The sequence below is a fragment of the Vitis riparia genome, chromosome 13 (genome assembly GCF_004353265.1).
Source record: "Vitis riparia cultivar Riparia Gloire de Montpellier isolate 1030 chromosome 13, EGFV_Vit.rip_1.0, whole genome shotgun sequence".
In the NCBI taxonomy this organism is placed as follows: domain Eukaryota; kingdom Viridiplantae; phylum Streptophyta; class Magnoliopsida; order Vitales; family Vitaceae; genus Vitis; species Vitis riparia.
The window spans coordinates 2,315,879-2,342,136 of record NC_048443.1 but is presented as its reverse complement, the minus strand read 5'-3'; the positions used below and the strand labels follow the sequence as shown (position 1 = coordinate 2,342,136).

General features: G+C 33.0%; 3 protein-coding genes across 4 annotated transcripts; 1 reads left to right on the top strand and 2 right to left on the bottom strand.

Moving 5' to 3' along the window:
• Positions 1-675: 675 nt before the first annotated feature.
• On the bottom strand, positions 676-6,244 carry LOC117928928 (protein OBERON 4). Its single transcript, XM_034849049.1, has 2 exons — positions 2,860-6,244; positions 676-1,566 (listed from the first exon to the last, which is right to left on the bottom strand). The coding sequence occupies exons 1-2, from the start codon at positions 5,903-5,905 to the stop codon at positions 965-967; spliced, it is 3,648 nt and encodes a 1,215-aa protein (XP_034704940.1). The 5' UTR covers positions 5,906-6,244; the 3' UTR covers positions 676-964.
• A 10,192-nt stretch (positions 6,245-16,436) lies between these two features.
• LOC117927805 lies at positions 16,437-16,796 on the top strand. Its single transcript, XM_034847492.1, has one exon. It carries the CDS (start codon positions 16,437-16,439, stop codon positions 16,794-16,796), a length of 360 nt encoding a protein of 119 aa, XP_034703383.1.
• Positions 16,797-17,473: 677 nt separating this feature from the next.
• On the bottom strand, positions 17,474-25,518 carry LOC117928937 (peptidyl-prolyl cis-trans isomerase FKBP42). Of its 2 annotated transcripts, none has more exons than XM_034849079.1 (8): positions 25,435-25,518; positions 24,833-24,918; positions 23,335-23,517; positions 21,730-21,819; positions 19,653-19,837; positions 19,410-19,532; positions 19,172-19,324; positions 17,474-18,171 (listed from the first exon to the last, which is right to left on the bottom strand). In XM_034849079.1, exons 2-8 carry the CDS (start codon positions 24,867-24,869, stop codon positions 17,845-17,847), a joined length of 1,098 nt encoding a protein of 365 aa, XP_034704970.1. In that variant the 5' UTR covers positions 24,870-24,918; positions 25,435-25,518; the 3' UTR covers positions 17,474-17,844. The 2 variants fall into 2 exon arrangements, with proteins under 2 accessions (XP_034704970.1, XP_034704971.1); XM_034849080.1 differs by lacking the exon at positions 25,435-25,518 and adding an exon at positions 24,990-25,291.
• Positions 25,519-26,258: the final 740 nt, after the last annotated feature.

The window sequence follows — 26,258 nt, the reverse complement described above, 5'->3', positions numbered from 1 at the left end:
CTGAAAGCAACATGAGTTTAGTAATTCCTTCAGTGGTTTAGGCAGGAAAGCAGATTTGTGCCACCAAATGAAAAAGTCCCCTATTTTTAAAACAAACTATAAATGGGTTTACCTATCCAGTGGAATATCCTGACTATACCCTAATCTCCACTCGTCCTTTGCCCTGCCACTGCTTCCGACCCCTAAGTGTTAAGCATATAGCTTCTGGCTTTAATCAAGGGATTGGTCCGATGAAGAAAACTACAAATTGGATTTTGGGTCTCTCAATAGACTGACTCTTATCAGGGTTAGATTCAACAAAGAACCATCCAACTGGACCAATCCCTTGTTTTAGTCAATGCCTAGTTTCACCAGAAATCATTGCTACATCTGGTTTATTCAAAAGATCGATGCTTTAGTCTACCAAGTAGGTTTGATTCAAACTTTGAAAGTCATCTCCCAACAAATCCAGAAGAAACCATCAGGATTAACAAATGATCAACCAACTGAAACAATTCCTTGTTCTAGTAAAAGAAACATAGTCTATTCTAGAGATTTGGTATATCTGGTCTATTCTAAAGATCAGGTTTCATTTCAAACTCTTTAAGCCATCCACCTATGAATACAGCGGTATCACATTTGTACACACCCACCATATGAAAAATCGACTCAGGAGTCAAAAAGTAATGCCTTCAATTTTTTAAAACTCAGACCTATAAATTTCTCTTTCAGATTGCTTCCATAAATGGAACTGTTTTGTAACATAAAGGGATGGAACATTCTCTGTACAGACTATGTTAGCAGAGAAAGAACAGGGAAGGAAGAAAAAAAAAAACCCTAAATTGAAAGATGCAACAAGATAACAAGACAACAGGAACTGAGAACCCACTAAAGCTACAACACTGGAATATAAAATTTTAACACTAAAAGATACAATTACCTGAGACTGTGCCAGTTACAAAAGGAAAATCCTTGCAGCAGCCACTCATATGGCAAGGTTCCGTTTTGTGGCTTCCATTTTCAATAATAGATCTTTTATATCCTCTTCCATTCTCATCTTCATATTGTAGTATTCCCGATGAGCCCTTTCTAGACTATGGAGTTCTTCAAGCTTTTGTTTGCGCATTTCCTCTGTCTCAACCAAACGCAATTTTGCAATTCGACTTGTGTACTCTTCTTCAATTTTTTCATTCTTAGCTACTGCTATGCGTCTCAGGCCTTCAGCTTCTCTCCTTGCATCATCGGCACGTGATTGGAACATTTTAGCCTCTGCCTGTTTGATCCTCACAATGCTTTCTAATTCATCAAAAACAGGATCCTTTTGAGCATTTCTCTGCAACTCTGTGTCCATGGTCCGCTTATCATTCCGCTCATAATCAAAGCTTGGAAGCAGACTGGATGCTCTTTCCAACTGAGGAGACTTTTCTGAGTAAGCAGAATTTCTCCATGTGGCCTCTTGGCTCGTCCCAGCAGTCCCATTGTGTGCTTGTACTTGGTTCTTGTTGGGTATTTCTTTTCCAGGAAAATTAGAAGCTGGAAGCTCCTTTCCAGAGAGAGGAGTGTGGACAAACTTTGCCGAGTCACTTTCTGCAATGGAAAAAATAAAGCATGTAAATAATGACTTGTAATTAAGGTTGCAATTTTAAACAAGCTGAATGTGAAAAATAAATGCTAGTTGCCACCACTTTTCTTCACAAGATGAATGAATAATTATGAACTACTGATGCCTTCCTTGCCTAGGGGAGAAAATGAGGTGGCTAAGGGCCTTGCCATGGAGGGGGTGAAGTTAGACACAGAGGAAAATTGGTGAAGGGTGGCAGTAATCTAATTGATAAATATTAAACATACCTCACTTCACTATTCTCTAATAATGCAAGGCACCAATGACGATGAGTTTAAAAGTAATCCATTTGATGTTCGAACAAACACTTGAGACAGATTTTTCATACTAAATGGTTCACCAGTTTTGAGCATGATCAAAATGATAAGAATCACTGACATAAGCAAGCAATACCAGTATACACGCAACAGTAAATGAACAGATTGAAGAATCAAAACAATAGTTTTATAGTTTTTCCAATCCACAAAGTAGTATATTTTGTCAAAATTACATTGGGCCTTCAAAACACTAAAAACTTCTTCACCAGTTTGTGAAACCATGAAGTCCAGAATCTACATGATAAGAACCACCGGTACAAGCAAAATATGTACTTTGAAGAATCTATATAATATACAGCCGTCGCAGCATGTTTTGACAGGAGAGAATTTTTTATATCGCCTAAACTTGCTTGGAAATGTTGGCACATATAATATAGTCAGGAAGATATATACATCAAGATGGACATATCATTGCAATATGTCTCAGATATTGCTTAGTGTTGCTATAAATCATGCATGTATTGCAAATATGCATATACAGTGGTTAAATTAAAAGTGAGCGAATTACAAGTACAGAAGTATTGATTTTTCTTTTTGAACAGGCAGAAGCGATGAATTATTCATTTCATCCATTTAGGCATAACAAATATCATCGGAGTAATGAGCTATTAATACGACATAAATGATAAATACACACCTAGCACATTCTCCAGGTAGCAGCTTCACACAAACAGAAGAAGAGGCATTTTTTACGATATTTAAAGTGCAAAAGAAACAAGAATCTGTTTTGTTACTCTTGATATTTCTTTTACTCTAATGATTGAAGTAGTGAAATTTGTCTCAAAAAAAATTCTTGGCTTTACCATCTAAGGAGAACCAAACAGGACATTAGCTCCACATATCAAGATACATGGCACAGAGCAAAAACATGAAATTTGGGCATCAATAAATATTTAAATTTCAATAAAATTATTCCAGTGTAGTAGAAAATAGAAAGCTCACCTGTTAGGAAGCCCATAATATAATTATAGATCTCAGGAAGGTGGATTTGCGAGTTAAAAGCCAATCTTGCCAGCATCTGATCAGCAATATCATGCAATTTTCTCCCTCTCACATCCTCACTGGGGCGAAAAATCCGCTTGACATATTCAAGTTCCCTGGAAAGGGTTTCAGCACTCCAGTCTCTAGCAAAATTTTGGAAAACCTCCTTTACAAAGCCAAACATCTCAGAAGGATGATCACAAGCAAGACAATGAAACTGCATCTCAGCAGTACCTTGAGCCCCAGCTTCACCACGGCCATTTCTAATGAATGATTCTCGTAAGCCACAATCAGCATGGCACCAATGAAGACAAACATCACACCCAACCCAACTACATGTATTAGATGCCATGTCAAACTTTGAACATACAAGACACATACAGGCGCTACAAAAACCTTTCTTTTGCACACAGATCTTGCACTCACATTCATCCACAGGTAAAGGGCTCCGACAATTCAGATTTCTGCATCTTAAGTTCAGAAAGATCTCACCTAACTCAGATGATGGAATACTACTATTTTGCTGAAGAAAATCTTCAAGACCAGTTTTCAAAGCTACCAAGATTTCCAAGTGAGCCCGGTGTGACTTTGATAACATCTCCAATGTAATGTCAGACCTGTTCCCTAGTGCTTTCTGAATTGCAGATAGCTGCATAATTTTATCTGCATTCAACATGATCTCACGAACGCTATCCTTCAGACAAGCTATGGATTGGGCTGTCATGTCATGAAATCTCCTAGCCATTACATGCATTGGTTCAGAAACTATCCTGGCGATGATTGTCTCAACGAAATCAGCTCCACCTATTGGAAGTTGCTCCTGATCCTTGAAGCTACCACTCCTATACAAACTACCACCATTTTTCTCTCTGAGCACCTCCTTATCTTTACTATATTCTTTTCCGGTTTCACGGGAGCCAATGCTCTGTGAGGGGGATCTAACATCATTGTGGTGCCATGGCTGTACCCCTGACAACTGTTTCTGGAAACTCAGCTGCCGATCAAGTCCAATGGGTAATTTAGAGCTTCCTTCAGCTTTAAGATGTTGTCCTTGCCTGGAGTTACCATTTCTAACACCTTCTGCTGCTTGAGAGTGATGAAGAGAGCCATTCCCATTCATCAACATTCTTGAGTACAAGGGAACTTCTTTGTGCTTGGGCTCATTTGAAGTCTGCCCCTGCCATGCTCCATGTGAAATTTGATCAATTCCCTGAAATATTGGGCGACTGCCCACCGATTGCTCATAGTTGTCAAGTGAATTATGTGTTAACGAACAACTTGGATTGTGAACAAAATGCTGAGAACCTGAAAAGGACATTGATGCAGTAAATCCATCAGAATTGGTGAGAAATGTGTTAGATAATGACTGAACACTCCTCGTATAACTGGGGGAACCAGGAGCTGCTGGGATTGCATCATGGGAAGCAATAGGTAGCAAAACGTCTGGTAAGCTAAGAGAAAGATCAAGAGGCTCCAGTGAAAGCTTCTCATCTTTATGCTTATTAGCACCTGATTGGTCAGACCTCTCTGATTTCTTAACAGGGGAACTAGAGAACAACTCAAAGCCCCTAGTACTTGGTCCTTCCATATCAGCATCCCGACAGGTTAAAGGATCTCTCAATTCTCTTTCCATCCACACCCTTTCCTCTGTGGAGTCATCAACATCAGAAGGTGAAACAGCCACACTCTTGCCCTTGTCCTTGAAACCAGCCGACAGAAGGGTCAAATTTACTTCAGGAACTCCATTTTCTCCTGCAGCTTCCTTACTGGGTTCTGTCAAATCAATATCCCTCACTGCAACCTCAAGATCTATATCCTTGCGCGCCTTCCGTTCCTTTTGATCCTCTTCCAATGGCAATATTTTCTCAACGAATTCTTCCTTTCCTGCTTCCTCCTCCTTACCACTGCTATTCTCCCTAAAGCATTCTTCTTCCTTGTTGCCACCATTATTCTCACCCACCCCATCTTCAATTGCATCTCCACTCCCACTCATTCTATCATTGGAAACCTTCTCACAATCTGACATCTCATCAACTTCCTTCCCTGCATCTTTTTCTGTCTCATGGCTCGAAGGGGATCCAGCTTCTGTTTTTCCCTCAGAAGCAATTTCATTCTTCACCTCTGCTTCATTTTCTGACACTGCTTTCCCTTCAACCTCTACGTTTGCATTGGCACCCTCCACGGGGTCTTCACTCTCATTCTCCTTATGATCCGAATCCAACCCACCACAAGGCAGTGCTTCGGGTTCAGGCTCCAACTCCCCTTCTTCCATTTCACTGCTACTACCACTCTCAGCCTGCAACTCCTCCGCCTTCTTGACTTCAACGCTCTTGGACCGCTCACTTCCCGAGTCCTTCGACCAAGTCGGGGACTTCCCTCCCTTCAACCCCGTAGGGGACTTTATCTTCGACTGTTCACTTCCCGACTCCTTCGACCACGTGGGCGACTTCCCCTCTCTCACTCCCCTCGGCGACCTAATCCTCGATTGCTCACTCCCAGATTCTTTCGAACAATTTGGAGACTTCACATCCCTCCTCACATTCCCTCTACCCTCCAACTCACCTCTACTCCCTCTCCCTTCCTCAAATTCCTTACTCCCAAATCTCCGCCACGAAGAAACGCTTCCTTCTCGTCGCGATCGATCCCTTTCCGATCGAAACCCCTTCGGAAACTCCCTCCTCGCCCCACCAAAGCTCTCCGACCGGTGAATCCGATCTCTATCGCCTCCGTACCCACTCCGGGGCGATGAAACCAAATCCCTGGACCGTTCAAATCCCTTTCTCCGATCAAAGCCTTCGGAATCGTGATCCAACCGCTTCCGCACCGATCTCGAGCTCTCTCGATCCTCCTCCGCGGATCGATCGCGGTCGTACCGCGACGACGACGACGATGACAGCAGCCCCTTCCTTACATTCTCCGACTTGAAGTAGAACGCCCGATGCGACGACGACGACCGGTTCGAATTCGAATTCGAATCGAGATCGTCACTGGACCTCATTCTCTTCATCCTCAACGCCAAAACAACGGTTCACACAAACAGTACAACAACAAAGACAGTACATCAAACAAAATTCAACCTCTCCAAACCCTCGAACCTCTCAAAACCCTAGATTCGAGCATCGAACGGCGAACGACGAGAGACTCATAGAGAGAAACAATTACCAACCGCCAACCACAGAGCTAAGGCCGGAGAAAAAGGCAGAAACTTGCGCCGGATGTTCACCGGAGTTAGGGTTCCGGCGATGTCAACCGCCATTCAACAAAGAGGGCGAAGTTTGTTCATCTGTCAGTCAACGCAGTTTTAACCATAGATAATAAGAGAGAGACCTTTTTTAGAGAGAGAGAGAAGCTTGGATACGCAAGGTGCGTAAAGCGCACAGTATGGCTTTTAAAGCACATGCGATAGCGAAGGGGTGCGTAGTACACTCACCTGCGCAGTACAGCCACAATGTCCAGGTGGCAAATGTGTGTGGCACAGCACTCACAACAATGCTATAATTGGAATTTTAATTAATAAAAAATTAAATTCATTATTATTTTTATTTTTATTTATTCTTATCTCAATCATAATACATTTTGTGCAATTATTTTCTTACCATATTTTTTCTAAAATAATTAAATGTCTAAAGGCAAAACACTTTAATTTTTGTTTTCATCCAATGGATTTTTATGATTAATAGCATCCTAATGGATTTTATTATTAATTAAAATATCCCATTTTTAAAAAAATTATTATCAATAAATAAAGTGGTAAAATATATTCTAAAAATGGTATATTATTTAATGATAAAATAAAAAAAATTATTATAAATAATGATGTGTTATTTAATTTTAAACTATTAATTATACCAATTAATATCTTATTTATATCTTTTTAATAATGGCCAAATGGTAAAAAAAAAAATCTAGGTGTTATCTACTATATATGCTTTCTTTCTTTTCATTTAAAAAAATTATTCTTTTTTTCAAAATTTCCTTATTGGAACTCATAATTATTTAAAGGAAAATTTAATAAAAAAATATTTTAAAAAATAAAAAATTAAGGTTAATAGAATTTTAATTGTATTTTTATTTTACATGTTTATTATGTAAAACCTAATTAAATCGGTAGTTTAATATTGTAATAATCCGGAGGGATTTCATTGTCCACCTTATTGCAATTAATATTATAATTAAAAAGTGATAATAACACGTAAAAATAAATAAATGATTTAATGACTTTATGTTTTAAGACTAAAAAGAATATTGAGACATATAAAAATGAATTTAGTCCAAGTTATAGAGAAAGAAAAAGATTGAGAGAATATGATATAATTTTTTCTTTAATAATCCATAAATATTTATATGTAAATAACATTTGAGTGTATCAATCTTCTAGTCTAATTCAAACTTAATAACATGTCCCATCAAGATGGAACTCGGACAAAAGATTCCAATCTTAAGTATTGAGAGAAAAAAAAAAAAAAGAATCCAATGTATTCAATTTCAATTTTTATGGAGAGCGGTCTCCTCGAGGGAAGTCGGTCTCCCCGAGGGAAGTCGGTCTTCTTAAGGTTTAGTCTTGAGTGATTCGACTTGATAGTTAAGAGATTAGACAAAAACAACGAGATTTTCGTGAGCCATAGGATTTTTTTAAGCCATATTTCTAAAATTTAATGACAAACTTGTGGAAATAAAAATCGATAAAAGAAGAGATGGGAACAAAAATTGGTAAAGGAAAAGTAGGATTAAGAGCCTTATTTGATATGGATAATGTTTCACAAGCTAATGCAGCAAATGAAATATGACACAAAGAGAAGCCAAGTCTCAAGAATGTTTATATACAAATAAGAGTTATGGCCATAGTATTCTTGCCAATGTTTATATACAAATAATGTTTGAATTTATTTTTTATTCTAATTCAAACTCTATAGTTCACTCTCATTCAAACTAATAATAATAATTTTTTTATTTTAATATAAAGCAAACTAATAATAAATAAATACTAATATTTTAATTAAAAATAAACATTAAAATATTTATGTCTAGAAATTTTATATGAGATAAAAAAAATAATTTTTTTAACTTAAAAAACACATGACAAATTTGAAATGAAAATTTGTTGTAAGATTTAAAAAAAAATTAAAAATTATTAGAATCTTTTTTCCCAAAGTGTTATGAGATATGACTAGAAAGTGGAGAATAAATTAAAAATGATTCCATGCTTTAAAAGTTTATAAAGAATAAATTAATCTTTTATCGAATTTTATTTTTAAATTTAATAAAAAAAATATTTGTTATATCGAAAATCTATTATATATTTGGAAATTTTTTTTAAGTTAAAAAAATTACAAATTTAATTATAAAATTGATTTAATTTGAATGATTATGGACATGCTAAAAATTGCCAAGATGAAAAATCAAATGCTTGAATTTACTAACCAGGCCTGTGATTTTCTGCGAAAGGACTGATCAGTCCCCGAGTTGGTGACGTGGCGAGAGACAATTGGTTGAATTGACAAGAGCAGAAAAGGACTGCGCACATGGGCCACAGCCTGCGAAACTTGTCGGCTTATCTCAACGAGGTTCTGTGATTGGCCAGTTGTGGCTGCTGACTCTTCCACGTGCACTGTTCTTATACGCCATGCTCTACTCTCTCATGTATGAAAATAAGCATACTCGCTAGTAAACCAGCAAACACATCCTCCTTTTTTTTCTTTTTTCTTTTTTTTTTTTTTTAAAATTTGTAGTAATAAATTTAAATCAATGATGAATTTTTGTATGAAAAACATGAATTTACCTTCACATCTCACCTAAACTATATTAATTAAATTTCTATTAATAATCAATTTTGACATAACAATAAATGTGATTTTTTTTGGTAACATAATTCTAATTACAAATAATTATTATAAGGTTATAAGATTAAGTGTCAGACAATAAATTTGTTAGAAAATGAGTGTCCGATAAAATTACGTTAAAAAAAAATTTACGGGTATTTTTTATATAGTTGAATAATGATTTTGATTATAAGGTTGTAAGATTTTGATTGAAAAAATTTAGTATAAATGATATTAAAAAATAATTAGTATAAATATTAAGATTGAGTTACTAAATTTGACCTTAAAACATAAATAAATACAAGTGTTTTTATTATATGATTATTTTTAATTAATTATGATTTTTTTATCCTAATTAATAATTTACAATAAAATAAAAAAATAAAAAATAAAAACATCAATCCCTAAAAAATAGAAAAAATAAAGTCCATGGGGAGTGGTGGGGGAGGTGTGGTTTCCACAATGTTCTGTTCAACATTTTGTTTATATATACAACTGGGACTCACTCCCAAGGGAAACAGGCTAAGACCGTTTGACTCTTTTTGATTTTTTTTGACCTTATATATATATACATATAAGAGAAAGAGAGAGAGAGAGAGAGAGAGTTTTAAGTAGCCTTTTTGACTCTTCTTCCATAACATCTCTATTTCTCTCTCAAATTATTCAATTTTCTAATAGGGCCAACACCACACCATTACCCATTGTCAAACGCTATAGGAAAATGGGGAATATGGCCAAACATATTCTCATCATACCCACTTGAAATCTATTCTACTCATTGGACCCCCTTACTAGTCAATCACTTTGATTCCAATTTTTTTTTTTCCCTTCTCAAATTTACATATCCCTACCATTTTTGATGTGTCATTATCATAGGATTTTTCTATGGGTTTCATGATAAGGTCTTGTAACACCTTGGGTAACTCCCAAAAAACACATTGGCCAATCATAGTATGCCACATGTATAATTTAATCGTATTATTTTATGTCACATGTTTTCATATAGTTCAACCTCATTTGCTTATATTTTGGTTTGATATTTTTGTATTTTCATCTAATGGTATAAACACCATACCCTTTGAATGGTAAAAATTACAAGTTTAATAGATACGGGACAACCCTAGATTTTCTTTCTTTATAGGATTATATTGTTAATGTTACGATAAAATTTTAAAAAACAGTGACATGGCGAGATTTGTTTTACTTTATCATCTTATTGCATTATGATATATTTGAGCATATCAATTTAATCACTTATATGTACATGACTTGGGTATATTAAAAGTTGTACGAAAAATTTGAGTCATGTGTTCATTACAAATTGATAAGTTTGTTCATAATTGATTCATTAATTTAAGCAGTTCGTCAAAAGTTAGAGTGTACTACCTCCTAATTGATTGTATGACTTATGTTAGTAATCAAAATGAGTTTTTTTTTATGATAAGTGTATTAATATACATGATTATGTATTAAATAAGATCTATAGAGAATCATGACTAATGGTTATCCGATTGTCATGACTTCTCCAAGTTACTATATTATATGAGTTATTGATTTTAAGAAAATACCACATTAATGATGAGGTTACTAGTTGTTTTGACTTACCAGTAAAATCTTAAAATGAAAGTATGATTCATACGAATTGAATGATAGATAGATTAAACAAATAAGAAAAAAAAATATTTTCCGTAAAGGCATCATAATATGTTATGAGTTTAAGATAGTAAATCCTCTTAGGTGATCATATAGATTCATGATCATGCAATCTATGGTCATAGTAATTCCTTTAGTGGAATTTGATACATATTTTTTGTGAACAAAAGTATTGTTAGAAAAATTAAGTTAATCCAACCTATGACAATCATCCTAGAGGGGGGGTGAATAGGGCGATGGTCTCTTTTTGCAAATTTAAACTATGTGAATATAAGAGACAAATATATGCAAGTATATAATAAAACAATATAAAGATAATTTCATATAAAGTAAAAAAATAGGGAAAAGATAATACAAACACAAGATTTTATAGTGGTTCGGTGCAACCTGACCTACATCTATTCTCCTTTAACTTTAATCCCAAGTTTGAGGTTCCACTAATTCAAGACTTCCAAACCAAGCCTTCAAGCAATACAATTGGATTATGGTTCTAATCCACCCTCTTGGACTTTTGGCTTTAAGCATCCTTTACAATCTTCAAGAGATACCCCACTCTTGAACAACCTCTCAAGTGATACCCTACACTTGAGAATCTTCCTCTCAAAGATATACAAATAATTGATTTCACAAAATCCTAGTACAAAAATTTTAAGCTCAAATGATATAAGAAAACTAGGATTGAATTGTGCACTAAAGATCTGCAAGTTTTAGAACAATAGTGCACTCAAAAACACTCTTCCAAGGCTCAAATATATTGAAGAAATGTTTGGGAATGTTGAACTCTTAAACAATGAAGATTTGGAGCCTTTTTATAGAGGAAAAAAAGTCAAACTAGCCGTTAGGGATTCAACTGGTCGAGTTGGGGGTCAACTAGTTGACTAGCTGTTAGCATTTAATGTTTGGCAAGTGACCTTTGGACCTCGACCGCCCCTTGACCGAACCTCAACAGCCCCTTGAACGGACCTCAACCGACCCTTGACCGGTTAAACAACCATTCTAGAAGAAAGAGAAAAAATTTTGCGCCTTCGACCGATTGAACTGGAGGTCAACCGATTGAGCCGTTTTTGGCTGAACAACCAACTTTTTCAACTTAAAACCTTTTAAACAAGTTTGAAAAAGATTTGACATAAAGTTTTAGTTGAAAACATGAAATCATCAAATTTTAAAATATTTAAAACAAAATAACTCTTGGATGATTTTGGTGCATAAGTAAAGAATGTAATGCATGAAAATTCTAATGTACCAACAATCCTACAAAAATATCTTATGAAGCTTGGGTCTTGAAAAACACTTCTCTTTGAGGTGGTCTTCTTCTTCATGATTTCTCTTTAACTTGATTTGTCTTTGTGATTACTACTTTGGAAATCGTATTGCCTAATCACACTTGAAATATAATTATTAATTCTAAACTTTATTTTATTATCGTCAAAATCAAGATTAACCAAACCTTAGTTTCACAAGTATATTAGTCAATCATGATGTAGGATTTAAAACTTGAGAATTTGAAAAATAATCCTAAAAGGTTTATACCAAGTTTTTAAATACTAAAAAAAGATTGCATAATAATTACTAGATAGAAATATATGTCTCAAACTTAGGTTTAAACTTATTATTTATGGATTATTTTTTAGATACAATTATATTTTGTACTACATTATGTTTAAGATTTAATTTAATATTTTAAAAGTCAAAATTACGGATGACGATAGAATGAGTTTTTTAGATACCCGTCCTAAACCACGGTTAAAGAAATGAATTTAAGATAAAAATTTAATAAGTGAGGAATGGATTTAAGGGTTTTTTTTTTTTTAACCCAGGTCACTCCGAGTTATTAACTTATTCCAACCATGCTATGCCCAATTATATTTATTTTTTTATGTAATTAAAAAATTTTAAAATATAAACTCTAAGTATGTGCTCTAGGCAAGAAATTTTGACATCTACTTTGCCCTGTTCAAAATTTTCTACGTAAGGATGAGAATATACTTGAATGGTAGGAACATGATTAAGATTGAGGCAACTAGTTCCGAATCCACCTGATGTCATTCCTAGTCAAAACTCAAATTAATTTTTAATTATGATTATTAAAATTTATTATTCATAGATCATTCTTTGGACTTGAACAATTTTTTAAAGTCACTCGTGTTAAATTGGACCATTTAACCATCAAATATTAGCTTATGGTTTTTAATATGAGGAAAATTCTAAAATGGGAATCAATGGAATATGACAAGAAAATATATTGCACTGGAAATTTCCTGGAAAGCAAGAAGGGTCAAAATGGAAGCTTTGGATCAAAATCACCAAGACTAATACTTGAAAAATTATTATTATTATTATTATTATTATTATTATTATTATTATTATTATTATTATTACTGAAATAATAATAATAATTATGGTTTGTGATAGAAAAAATATGTGAGTTTATTTTCTGAAAATAGAAAAAAAAAAAAAAAAGAAGTTACCCAAAACATAAGTCCCAAATAACAGTACATTTAAAAAATATATTTTGAAAATATTTTCTAAGAAATAAGTCACTTTGAGGAATTGATGAAATATTTTCTTTATTGTTTTTATGTAAAATATTTATTATTTTTATCATATTCTAGTGGTAGAAATGGCCTCTGAATTTATGAAAAACCTGAAAAAACACCCCTATAAATTTGAGTAATTGCAAAAAATCCTTGAAATTATAAGTAAATACACAAATACTCTCGACTTCATAAAGAATAATATCTTTTAGTTAAATTTTAAAATGTATAAAATTATCCATATTTTCAATAAAAACATTTTTATAATATGATTTTCGAACATAAAATCAATGGCATATTAGAAGTAAAGAATGCACATCAATAGTTAAACCCATTCTCATTCTCATAGGAACAACTCTTTTAAGAGAATCAAGAGATTCAATAATCAAAGAAAAAAAAAATAGAAAGGCTCGAGAAGATATATAAGAAAGATCGACATTTTTTTCATTTAAATAATCAAATAATAATTGTATTTAAGATATATAAGAAGTTACCCATGGAGGTCACACAGAAGAAGGTCCCAACACTTAAGTATGTTTATATTATTATTGAAAAATAGAAGTTAAAAGACACTTGAGTCAAAAGAGTAAGGGTCCCATACTAGAATGATCCATATTAATATAAAAGGACAATTAAAATTTATAATACTAAATTTTGTCACCAAAATTTTTTAGTAGACTTTTCTATGTGAGATGTCATCATAAGGTTGATAGAGAAGATATAACCTAGGCCTTGACTATTCATTGAAGAATGTTTAGTGTTCAAAAGCATTTATTAACAGGAAAAATATGATGGGTTCTCTTGCATTTAAAGCAAGGGAAATGGTGGGAAAATGACATAGAATCTTATTGCCTTTGGAACCTTCATGGAAAGAGAGATAGAAAAAGGGGGCTTTATGTCAAAATCAAAGGAAGTTTTATGAATTATTTTAACTTTCAAGACTTTTTTTTAAGCTTGGTTTGTCTTTGGTTAATGTTAATGACTTAAAATAACTTTTTGTAATTAAACTATTTTTTAACATTGTTTTACAATATTAATTTATAATTTTTTTCTAAAATTACTAAATTAATATATTTATCTTTATCAACATTATTTAATTTTAAAAACAGTTATTTATTTTAAGTTAATAGGTGTTTGACAAATTAATTTAATAACTTAATTTCAATCACTAAATAAATTAAGTATGTTTAATAAAATAATTTAATGGTATAATTTAAAGTTAAAAAAAAAACAACTTTAAGTGATAAGTAAAAATAATTAACTTATTATTAATTTCATATCTTTATTTTTACCATTTTACTTTTCTTTGTTTTAATAATCTCCACAATTTTCTTTGCTACTCCATGACTTTTATTATTATTCAATTTTTTTACTCTAATTATAATTTATGAAAATAAATATATCAATTTGATAATTTAAAATAAGTTTAAATTCAATTTTATCAAATAACCTTAATATTTAAAATAAAAATTAAGTAATAAGTTTTAAGTCAACAACTTAAATGTAATCTAGCTTAAAACTAACTTAAGTTATTAAGTAATAAACATTAACTTTTATCAAACACCCCCTTAATCTAAGACTTTATTGTCTCATCAAAGCATAAATAAAAGACTCAAGGCAAGAAGACAACAATTATTTTCATTTTTAAGTAATTGAAAGGAAAACATTCTAAAAAATCTCTTTCAAAAATTCTATCATATGGGATTGGCAAATTTCAAGTGTGATCCACATTTATAATTTTTTATTTTTTGGAATTAAAATATTTAATGCCTATTTACCCTTAAATTTGCAAAAATAAATAAATAAAAGAGCGACAAAAAAAGGACAAAAAGTGTAATTATTTATCATAAGAACAATAATGTGAAATTATTAATTTTGTAAGAAAAACATTAAAGTGTTTCTTGACTTTTCAAAAAAACAAATTCAAACAGAGTATGGCAAAAAAAATTATTTCAAAATGATGATGTTGGAAATTTCCAAATTTGGAATGACTTCCTTGAGTGAAGACGAGCAGCCCAAATAATCCATTCACAATCCACATATATTATGCCTTTTTAGTAGGTAATTTCAGATGGTGTGAATAAAAATATCTAAATTTAATGTGTCGAAAGCTTAATGCTATGCCTGGTTTTCGATAAAATTAAGTCATTTGTAAGTCAGAATTCAACCGAGGCTAATTTCCTAAAAATTAAATTAAAATTAGGCTGGGTGTCGGGTTCCGGAACAAACATTTGAGTTGAACAAGCTGATAATGAAATTGAATTCCCGGGTTGAATTGAATTTAAAAAGGTTAATAAAACATTATGACTTAAAATCCGTTTAGTAAAGAATTTAGAAAGCGTGTTTAATATTTCTAATACTTGAAATTTTTTATCATTCAAATATTAAAAATACTAGAAAAACTTTCTAAAATCACTTTCAAACGGACTCTTAATATAATTTTTAAAACTAAGAAGAAAATGATTAAAATAAAAGTAGTATTAAGTTGATTTGAATGTCTAAAAATTTTTATTCTAAAAATAAGAAAAAGATAAATTTAATATTTTAAAATTTTAACTAAATGAAAATTTCTTTTCAAGTTGGATATATATACAAAGACATGACCATCCTTAAAAATAATTTTTTAGTGTTTGAAATAGATAAAAAAAATTATTTAATTAAACTAAAAACAATTTTTTAAAAATTTGTTTTGAAAACATGACATTCTAGAATTAATTAAAAACATGGATCACATTTTGCCAACTTTTATATCATACATAAATGAGTAACACCTGACAGATAAATTTTAAAACTTATTTTCACATTAAATTATCAAACAAGATTTTGTACCTGAAATGAAAATTATTTTTTAAGAGCATTGTCAAGAAATAAGTTTTTGCTTTTGATTATTTTAAAATATTTTGGCATTTTTAATTTTATATAAAAATATTTTAGTTTAATTTTGTTAAGAAATTGACATAGTTTTTTCAAAAATTGTTCATATTCAATAGAAAGGGTAAATATCCGGGTGTTTTTGGAAAAGCTATGCCAATTAACAAATTAAACCAAATTATTTTTATAAAAAATTATAACCAATTATTTAATTTCATAAATTAGTTTTTTTTAAGAATAATAGTTTATGAACTACTTGCATATTAATAAACAAAAAAATAAAAAATTAATAGAATAAATTTACAATATTAAATTTATGTTTTAAAAAATAAATTAAATATTTCTAATTATGCATGTTCACTAGAAAAGGCAGGCAGACCCTAATAGCCCAAAGCATACCCATCTTATTTTCCGTATTCTCTCTAGAGACTCTTATCCATTTCTAAAATCTAAAGGCAAATATTGCTTACCCACTAGAGATATTTTCTGCCTCTGGAGATCTTTTCTTCTCTCTTTATCATATCCAAAACGTGGTCAAACACGACTACTCAACCTCCACTCTTCAGAGTTCAAACCATATCCATTAACAAACTCATTTTCCCCACAACTTTCACCATCTAAAATCCAACCACTTTTCTCCTGTTCTCCTTTTTCCTTTCCCATGGCTGCAGCTCTCCTAATTGGGAAGACCTTCCATACCAAGAACAGATCAATTCAGGAGCTCAGGGACAGACCCAACCCCAGAATTCCCACTTTCCTATGTTGCCAAAACCAAGGTGATATTGATGAATTGGAGTCAAAAACAGATAAGGGGAAGGAGAACAGGCCATTGTTGTTGCGGGTTTTCGCAGGTGTTGCGAAGTTTGGGGAGGGGTTGAGGGAGAATTTGAGCCCAAAGCAGAAGGGCGACTGGAAGGACTTGGTGCTGATGAGCTTGTCTTTTGCTGTGTATGTGTATATGTCTCAGAGAATTGTCTGTGCCTACTGTGTATGGATGTCCATGGTCAAACAACCATGGTAGATAACATTGAATTGGGAAAAGCTACGAATATGGCCAAAGATCGGTTCTGATAATCTGATCTTGTTTCTATGCACACTAGATTCTTTTTTCTTTTTTCTTTTTTTTTTTTCTGGATTTTATGGGGTTTTAGATCTGGATTCTGTCATATGATTTCGATGTAAGAAAATATACAATGAATAAAATAGACTTGTGATCAAACGGTTTTTCCTTCCTCTTTCAGAGCTGCATTTGAAACATTCAAATGCAGCCTCTGACCCTGAATCAGGTTGCCTATGAACAATCACTCAGAATGCATTTAAATCTCAGGAAGGAGTTAAGGTACCTGTTTCAGGTGCCGGAATGTTCTTGGTATCTGGAAACAATGCCCCTTCGGTAACGACAGTGATGTCACAAACAATTTCTTTTTGGAAGTCTTCACTGCAACCATAGAACCCCTGGATTCCACTGCAGACATCCTTGCTGCTGAAAGCAGAAAATTGTTGTGTTTATGATCTCTTAACTCCTGCGAGAAAAAGAAAGAGAAAACACAGAAGCACTCCCAATATGCTAAGAAAAATTCAGGTTACAAAGTTTCACAAATTTTTAGAGCCCCAATCAAGTTCCCTGTTTTTCTTCACAAACAGTTCACCCTATCTTCTCAAACAAGCTAAAGGGTGTGTTTGGGCTGTCCATGTATATAACATAAAATCATGGATAATTAGATTTCTATATACGATCCTATCTCAAACCCTAACGATGATCCCTTAGAGAAGACTCCATTCCAAATGTTTACAGAAAGAGAATCAAAACTTGTTTTAGATGAGGCAATGACAAAAAGGAAGAGAGAAAAAGAAGCATCAAGTTCCCCAAAAAGATAAAAGGTCATACAATTGGTGCAATTCACTCAAGTCGTTCACAAGCATTTCCAGGCATATTATAGAACAAGTTCAGAAGTTATAGCTGAACATTGAAGACTGGGAGTCATCAGCAACATTTAACAATAATCTATCGACCACCAGCTTTGTAAGTAAATTTTCTTACAGATCAACTGGTTATTGCGGAGCTCAGATTAATCAGCTTTGTGTCTTTCCCGTTTGAAGAGGGAATAGAGTAATGACACCAGCCATTTCCAGAAGAGGATTAGCCAATTAGTTTTCTTGGGTTTGGGTTCAGGTGGTGGTCCAAAGATTCCTTTGTAGATCTCCTTTTGCTTCTGATAAACAGCCTTGTCATGTTCTGCAAGCAAACGTAACTCCCTTGAAATGGCTTTGTCTTCAGGTGCATATTTACGGGCCTTACTGAAGTCCTCACGGGCAGCATCTGTTTGCCCAAGTTCTGCTCTAGCTTTTCCTCGTCTAAATAATGCCTTGACATTGTTTTCATCCTCTGCCAATACCTAAGACCCCATCATCCAATTAAGTCATCTGGCATCCTGTCCTCAGTTGATAAGAAAGAACAATAATGTGTGTGTGTGCATGAGATAAAGAATAATAGCATGCGTGTGCATGCAAGAGAGAACAATAATGTGTGTGTGTGTGTGTGTGAGAGAGAGAGAGAGAGAGAGTGAGGCCATCATGGCTTCACCCATTGTGTTAGTTCCAATTTACAAACAACATTTTATGGATGAACAATAACAGCCCAGTTTCAACACTATTGTTGCGAAATGTAGTTTATTAGCATCTTCCTAACCTGGTAACAGTACCACAGCATGTGTTCATTGGTAGCTTCTACATGTTGTGCTTAGTAAAGGTAAGGAAGCTAACAAAAAGCACTGAGTGGAAGCTTTTTTTGGATTAGGGACACGTAAAGAGAAGAAACCTAAAGAACAAAGAAAGCATAAGATATTTTCAATGTATCAGGAAAGAGGAGTGCTTCATCTTGGTTTCCTTCTAAAACAATCCTCGGAAATTGTATTAAAGTGCAAAAGAAGTAGCCAAATGCCACAATAAAATAGATATGAAGAACACATGGTCTAGGGGCTCTATTGGGCAATGTTATGACTTATTAACTAACATATAAGGGTTGCACTATAATGGAATACAAACAACTAAATATTAATTTAAAGTTTTTCAAAAATTATAATTTATCATAAAGGAGCTGTTAAAGACTTTGATGAGTTTTCAAGGATTTATCTAGAAAGCAAGTTCTCCTTAAGATTTACAGCGCATAGTTAAGCCAAACTTCATTATATTTCAGTACATTTTGCCCAACTGACCCAATAAGTAGGTTTAATCAATCTATCAAACAAAGGTTAGTTGATTCATGGCTTCTAATTGTTTATTTTATAGACAACTCCAAGGATTTTCTTCTTCCACGCTGTAGTTTCCACAGATGATAAGAACAATCAAAAGCATATAAAATAGAAGACATGATTTGTCAACAAAGATTATACATACAATGCTGCATTGACCAATGGCTTCTTCATAGCGCTTCAGCTTTATCAGGCATGCTGCCATGTTAAGGTGGCATGGATTCTTCACAGCCAAAGCCATGTCACGGTACTTCCCAAACAACTGGAACATGAAGTCATCTCCCATATATGCTATGGCCTAGTTAAAAAAAGGGACTTTGTCAAAAGAGGAAGAAAATCTGCATAAACTCAAACCAATATTGACTGAGGAGCAAGTATGTAACCATTTCATACTGTTGCATAGCCTCCTCTAGTTTTTCCTCCTTGAAGTAAACATTTCCATCCATCTTTCTTCGGTCTGCTGCTCCAATTCTTTCCTCCACGGTCATGTCACCACGTGCTTTCCCCTGTAACATGTGTTGCTTGTAGGTTCATATATTGAATTCTATAGTGAGCTCGCATACAATGAAGTTTAGGCAGGAAACAGCAATAAAGAAACTTTGGAAAATCATGAAGGAGAAACTTACCTCTTTAGTTTCATCAAAGCCAATAAGCTCAACTTCATACAAAATATCTGCCATAGGCGGAACATTCGGGAAAGAAAAACTTCCTTCTTTCCCATAGCCCAATTCCCAACCCACATGTAAAAGGGCACGTTCACCAGACTTCATGTTGGAGACACCAATAGCCAATCCTGTCATTTCTTTTTTCTCTGTTCCAAAAGAATAATTATGAATATTTCCTATCATGTCTAAAGGTAAATTGCACTGCATATGTTGGGCTCTCAAATGCATCAATTCAAACATAAAACCAGTATTGGAGCATATAAGCATCATCAATTTCAGAGGGAATTTATCTATTCGATCTGGTTTGACCAGAGGAAATGGACTCAGGCATAGTATTCCTATCTGAAACTTGGGTCCTACTTAATTCTGCTCATGGAAAATAGCTCCAGCACCCCTATTTGATCACATACAAACAAGGAACTTATGTTATTATCCTGCATTTTCTCCCAGCCTCAGTATGGACCCAGAAACCAAGCTAGAGGTTTTCTAAAATCTAAGTGTTGTTTGTTGATAGGCCAAATAAAAAATCTGACTTAGGGTTGTTTATTGACAGGCCAAACAAGTGTGTCTTCATTTGTATGGCTTCAAACTGACCTGAAACACAATGTTTACTTCATCTATAATTCTCTATCTAGTTAAAACTTGTTACCATAAAAATCAAATGCTTGCTTCACTCTATGATCAAGATTGATTAAAAGGTGCTTCAAGGATTTAAAAATCCAAACCATGGATTTCTCAACACACATTACACAAACATAGAAAAAGAGAGAGGGAGAAGGGGAGGGAGGGCGAAATGAAGTGGGGGAGGAAGAAAGGGTGAGGAAGAGAAAGAGAGGTCCTAAGAGTGGAAACAGTAGTAAGAAGGGCTAGGGCCAGTAGATGAATCTTGCTGCTTTGCGATGGTTTTCTCCTAAGAGTGGAAACAGCAGTAAAAGCAGAGGCCAATAAACGAATCTTTGTTCTTTTGCATTTACTTTTATTTTACTTTAATTTTGCCACTGATAAAAGTATATCTGAATAGGAGCATACAAATTAAATAATTAAAATTGATTGCAATATGACGCTTTTCGTAATGCTACCATATAAGCTGAACCATACATATAATGAAACCCGGTCATTTTCCCTATAGCCAGCATGGTGAGAAATTTAGGTAAATGGATATAAACAGAGAGAGAGTAAATCCAGAGGAGCCAAATCCTAGAAAAGGGGGCTTCACAAGTTTAACAAGAACAGACAAAGTGACAGCCACATTAATGGCACTAAACAGACTTATTTTTCATCATCCCCCTAAAGACACCCAGTGTTTCGACTTGAAAAGTAGACAATACAAGGATCAAGTGGAAATTTCTCTTCAAGACCATGGACAATTTTTATTCTCTTACACAGGGCACCAATAGGATTTTCATAAATATGCTTCTCTTCTTTCTTTCAAATGTAACCATCTCAGATTTTAAAAAATGACAGAGACGAAGTGTTGAGGAAAAGAAACAGAATTAGAAAAAGTATCAAGGGAAAAGAAGAGAAAACTTTAAGTAATCCTATGAGAATTACCATCCAAAAGAGAGGTAAAAAAAAAAATCCTATAACCAAGTAGTTGGATGAGGCTTTATCTTGAGCTGATTTGTAGCATACTCAGTAATATGCTTGTTTTTATCTGAGAATTTAACCATGCAACTGCATTATCCATTTAAGTTCTTGATAATATCAGTTGCATTTTGACATTTCCAAGCTCCAGAGCTATTGAGCCTCTGCTTGAGCTTTTGCAATCCATATACAATTAACTCCAAGAAAAGAAGACTACCACTAAATGATTGGTATGCCCTTATCACCCTCCATGTATGTTGGTACCTCAATTGAGTAACAGAATGCCACAACATAATAGTCCTTAAAACTTAGAGGAGAGGAAAACGAAGTAAAATAGAAGGAAATCCTCTACAACCAAGAGGGAATTTTTAATTTTTTTCAAAAAAAAAAAAAAAGGTAAAAGAAATGATCTATATAAAATGTAAAATAATAACAGAATTAATTAGGCACACACCTTTTCCTATGACTATTTCAACTGGACGTTGTTCATTCCATGTGTCTTCAAACTTGTGCTGGGTGCTTTCAGTCCATGCCCTGTAATGCACTACATGACAAATGCGATTAATTGGTCAGAATGGATTACAGAGTCAGCAATTCTTAACAAGCCTATGAAGGACCATTGAAGTTCAAAGGTCCCTTTTAGAAACAAATAAATTAGCCTTTCTTCTCCTTGGAATTCAAATTTATCCAAATTAATTTTTCTTATATAAATCTGAAGATGATGAATATTATCACTGTAAAATTCTAAAATCAGAATTACTCGCTTCAAGGATGTCTACAAACAACATGACAAAACATGGGAAATCATCTATAGAAAGCCTTTTAGCTCATAGCATGCTCTTCTATTCATTATCCAAATTAATTTTTCTTACATAAATCTGAAGATGATGGATATTATCACTGTAAAATTCTAAAATCAGAATTACTCACTTCAAGGATGTCTACAAACAACATGACAAAACATGGAAAAGCATCTATAGAAAGCCTTTTAGCTCATAGCATGCTCTTCTATTCATTTTCTGAAGCAAGTGTTTAATGTAATGGAATATGTTTCAACAAAAATATGTAATATAACAATAGGTCCAAAAAACTACTATTTAAAATGATGCAGATGCTTAAAAAATGATTTTCCAGACAAAAAAAAATCCCTGTGAATTTACTTTAACACCAAAAATGATACACGTATCTCTCTTCAAACTTCACCCAAAAAAAAAAAAAAAAGTGATAGAAGAAACTTCCGAATGAATTTTTCAGAAAACATTTCCTCTGAATCTACACAAAACAGACATAATTTAGGAAACAAAGACCAAGAAAGCAAATCTATTAGTTGCCTTTGTTGGTAAACTTAAAATCAGCTTATGTAATGGAGCTGTAATTAGTTCAGGTTCAACATTATAGGGAAACTTGACTTCTAAAAGAGGTCCTGAACTGCTAATCAATGAGAACGGAATTCATTCTCTTCAAATGTTTCTAAACAAAAATACCTATCAAAAAAAAAAAAAAAAAATCATTTCCAAACGAAAATATGCATATATTTGAGATCAATGATGAAAAGCCTAAAATTTTAAAATGCAATGGCAGCTTCCATTTGAGATTTAGTTAAATGAGAGAAATTGATGTGTTAACTTCTCCTAGTGCTTCAAGAATTTTAAACCTTACTAAGGGCCAAGTTTAATCACATGGGTCAATGTCCTTAAGTGGGATGCCTTAATTGTTTATTTAAAGCTTTTCACATGCCCTAGATAACTTGAATTCATTAAATTATAATGATCAGAGTTTCAATAAGAATCTAAATGGGTGAAATGGTAAAACTACCACTCCATAAGACATTCAATGCCAGATAGGAAACACCTGACATCATAAAAGGGCATTCTAGCCAGATCAAGTATGGTGTTGCTTGGATCTTGTAGTAATAACTGTGCATCAGACATGGCTTTGGGGAATTTCTGGTTTCTCAAGCAATTGATGCAAAAATGAAGCTAGAAAGAAGATAAAAAAACATCAATACCCACAGCAAACATGTCATAAGTACAGTACTACATGAACCTATGATACTTACAGAAACATGTTGAGTATTTGGATGGTTTCTGACCATGACCTTCCTTCATGATTTGCTTTGTGACCTTCTCATGAAGAACTTCCACTTCAGAATCAACTTTTGGAGGACCAGTACCATCTTGAAGAGGTTCCCCATGCACAAATGCTGCATTTTCAGTAACTATTTCATTTTCATCGTCCTGGTCTGTAAGGAATACAGGATATTGTTAGTTCTCATAATGTTGTAGAGACACAAGTCTCCATCACATATCATCAGGGGGAAGAACCGGATTATTTCTGTTCAGCAAGATGCCTCCAGCATAGGCAGAAGTAAAAGCAATACTTTTCTCTCTCCTCCCAATATGTAGGTTAAATTAAGATGAAAGCAAAGAACATAGTTTTGTAATGAACATATCTTACACTTGTATATGATGTTACTCTAAATGCTAGGTCACCTTTCAGGCATTCATTATGTATTAATTTGATGTTTCTGAATGTGTCTTTACAGCCTGTTGATGATGTTTAAAACATGTGGATTTGTTTAATTCATTCTAACATCACAATGAGGGAAAATATTGATATATTTTGGGGAGAATGGTAGCAGAAATGATGTGGAAACTGTTTATTTGACCATTGGCAGTATCTAAAAGTTACTAGTTCTAATTAAGGATTATTTTCAGACCCTGAATTTACCCGGTGCTGGTTGTTGCGGGGCGGTCAGCACCCCGAGGTTTGGGTCCCCATGGAGAGTCCTAAGGGGCCATGGAAGGTTCCTCAGTTATCAAAAAAACTATAATAAGCAGAGATAATTATTGGTTTAAATTATTTGGAATAAACAGTACAAAGAAAATAAAGGAAGATATACTAATAGCATATCAATCAGAAATTTTCAGCCACCTCCTATATTTTCTTACTAAAAGAATCCACTTTTTATAGGTTATGAGCATTGAAAAAAATCATATTTAGTAAAATTTCAGTTGTAAATTGGCAGAAATCTAACAACCTAAAAGCATAAATAAAGTGAAGACACCAAACTCAAACGGGAACACTGATATAAATAAATTGTAGAACAATAGAATTTAAGGTGCGCATCCTTGTAACTAACCCATGGTTAAAGCTGCTAAGTTCAAAATTGATTCTCAATTCCCTTCTAAGAGCATATAATTTATTAAAATGGGCTGCAACCATATCTAATGATCTATAGATATCATTACCAATAAGCACATCAAAGCCACCATACTCAACAAAAAACCAATGATGCACCATTAGAATCACCCTTTTATAGTTGTATATTTCATTTTACAGAGCATTTAACATTCAAAAAGCCAAATCCTATTTAAGTAGAAAGTCACAAACATCTGCACCTAAAGACTGGAAAAATGCACAATTTGCAAATCTTCTGGATCTTACGCAAAACAGGTCTTCCATTCCATCAATATAACTGATAAATATAGACCAAAAGTACATATTTGAATTCACACACACTATTGTTCAGAACAAAGCTAGAGTTGAAGTATCACCAAGTTTTTGACTTTGCAGCTCCTCCACATCCTCCATTCTTCAAATCAACAAGCACGGTCTTGTTCACAGATTTCTCCACAAATACCTAAAATTCAAGCAAACAAAAATCAGTCCTATAATCAAATTAGAAAATGAAACATCCAAAATTGCCCCTACGTTAAGAGCAGAGCTGATCAAACTGCTTGGCTGCCGAGAAAATGTAGGAAAGCAAAAGAACTTCTAAATCTGAATCATAAAGCTTCAGTTATTTGCGACTTCAATCTCGATAAACCAGAACAACACAAAAAATCCGATTCAAGTTTTCAAGTTTTCAAAAGAGCAACGAAACTGGCACTGTTAACCGAATAAACAATACAGTCCAAAGCGGAGATAATTGAAGCCGTTTGATAGCCGAGAAAATGCAGGAAACAAAAGGAATCAAAGACCACATCTCTTTCTCCATCTACAGAGACGTACAGGACTATCTTGGCTCAGTTGACTTCCACTCAACAGAAAATCAAATTGAGCAAAAAGATTACAGTTCGAAAATTTTTTACTTTTCTTCTACTCTCCTCAGGTTTCTCGTAAAACAAACAGATTGTCAAAGAAAGCATGAACTTACTGTGAAATTGGATCTGGAACTTTCCAGAGCTCGTGAAATGGAAGGAGAATCCAGGAGGGTAGTATTTATGGAGAGGGGAAACAGGGACAGACCTGAAAAATTATTTTTGTGGTATTTTTTTTAAAACAAAATCACAGAAAAATAAATTCAAGAAATAAAAAATAAAATAATTAATTTGAATTATGAAGAAAAAAATTTAAGCACACCAACTTTTATATTAACCATATATTATAAATACAATAGAAAATTTAATTTTATGAAATTGTGATTAAATTTAAAAGTATGTTTGATTGTATAATTTAAAAACAATTTTTTTTAAATAAAAAATAAAAATTTATAATATTGTTTCACCATTGTTTTTTGTAAATAATTTTTAAAAATAAAATAAAATAAAAAATAATTTTCGAAAACATGTGTGTTGTTTTCATCAATTTTCAAAAATAAAAGAAAAACATGAGCTCCTTTGGTCATGTCCTCTAAAACTTATTTTTAAGTAAAAGAATAAAAACAAATTTAAGAAAATATCGTGAGACGTTAATATAAATTTGAAATAATAATTTTTAAAAATAAATATTACTCTAATATTTAGAAAAATGGTCTAAATTTAGAGTCTATTTCATCATGTGATTTAAAAACAATTTTTTATGTTTTAAAGATAAAAAATTATTTTAAAAATTTTTTAATATTATTTGATCGTTGTTATTTATAAATAATTTTTAAAAATAAAGTGAAATAAAAAACAATTTTTTCTTAAAAATAGGAATTGTTTTCACATGTTTTTAAAAACAAAAGGAAAACACGAGCCTATTTGGTCTTTTTTTTTA

What these genes read in the sequence shown, in the direction of transcription:
- LOC117928928 (XM_034849049.1), bottom strand. Translation starts at nt 5,905, where the DNA reads ATGAAGAGAATGAGGTCCAGTGACGATCTCGATTCGAATTCGAATTCG. An exon ending in TATTATGGGCTTCCTAACAG is followed by an intron (nt 1,567 to 2,859) that starts GTGAGCTTTCTA and finishes TTTCCATTGCAG; the next exon opens with AAAGTGACTCGGCAAAGTTT.
- LOC117927805 (XM_034847492.1), top strand. Translation starts at nt 16,437, where the DNA reads ATGGCTGCAGCTCTCCTAATTGGGAAGACCTTCCATACCAAGAACAGA.
- LOC117928937 (XM_034849079.1), bottom strand. Translation starts at nt 24,869, where the DNA reads ATGGAGGATGTGGAGGAGCTGCAAAGTCAAAAACTTG. An exon ending in CAAATACTCAACATGTTTCT is followed by an intron (nt 21,820 to 23,334) that starts GTAAGTATCATA and finishes TTTGTCATGTAG; the next exon opens with TGCATTACAGGGCATGGACT. An exon ending in GCTTTGATGAAACTAAAGAG is followed by an intron (nt 19,533 to 19,652) that starts GTAAGTTTCTCC and finishes CACATGTTACAG; the next exon opens with GGGAAAGCACGTGGTGACAT.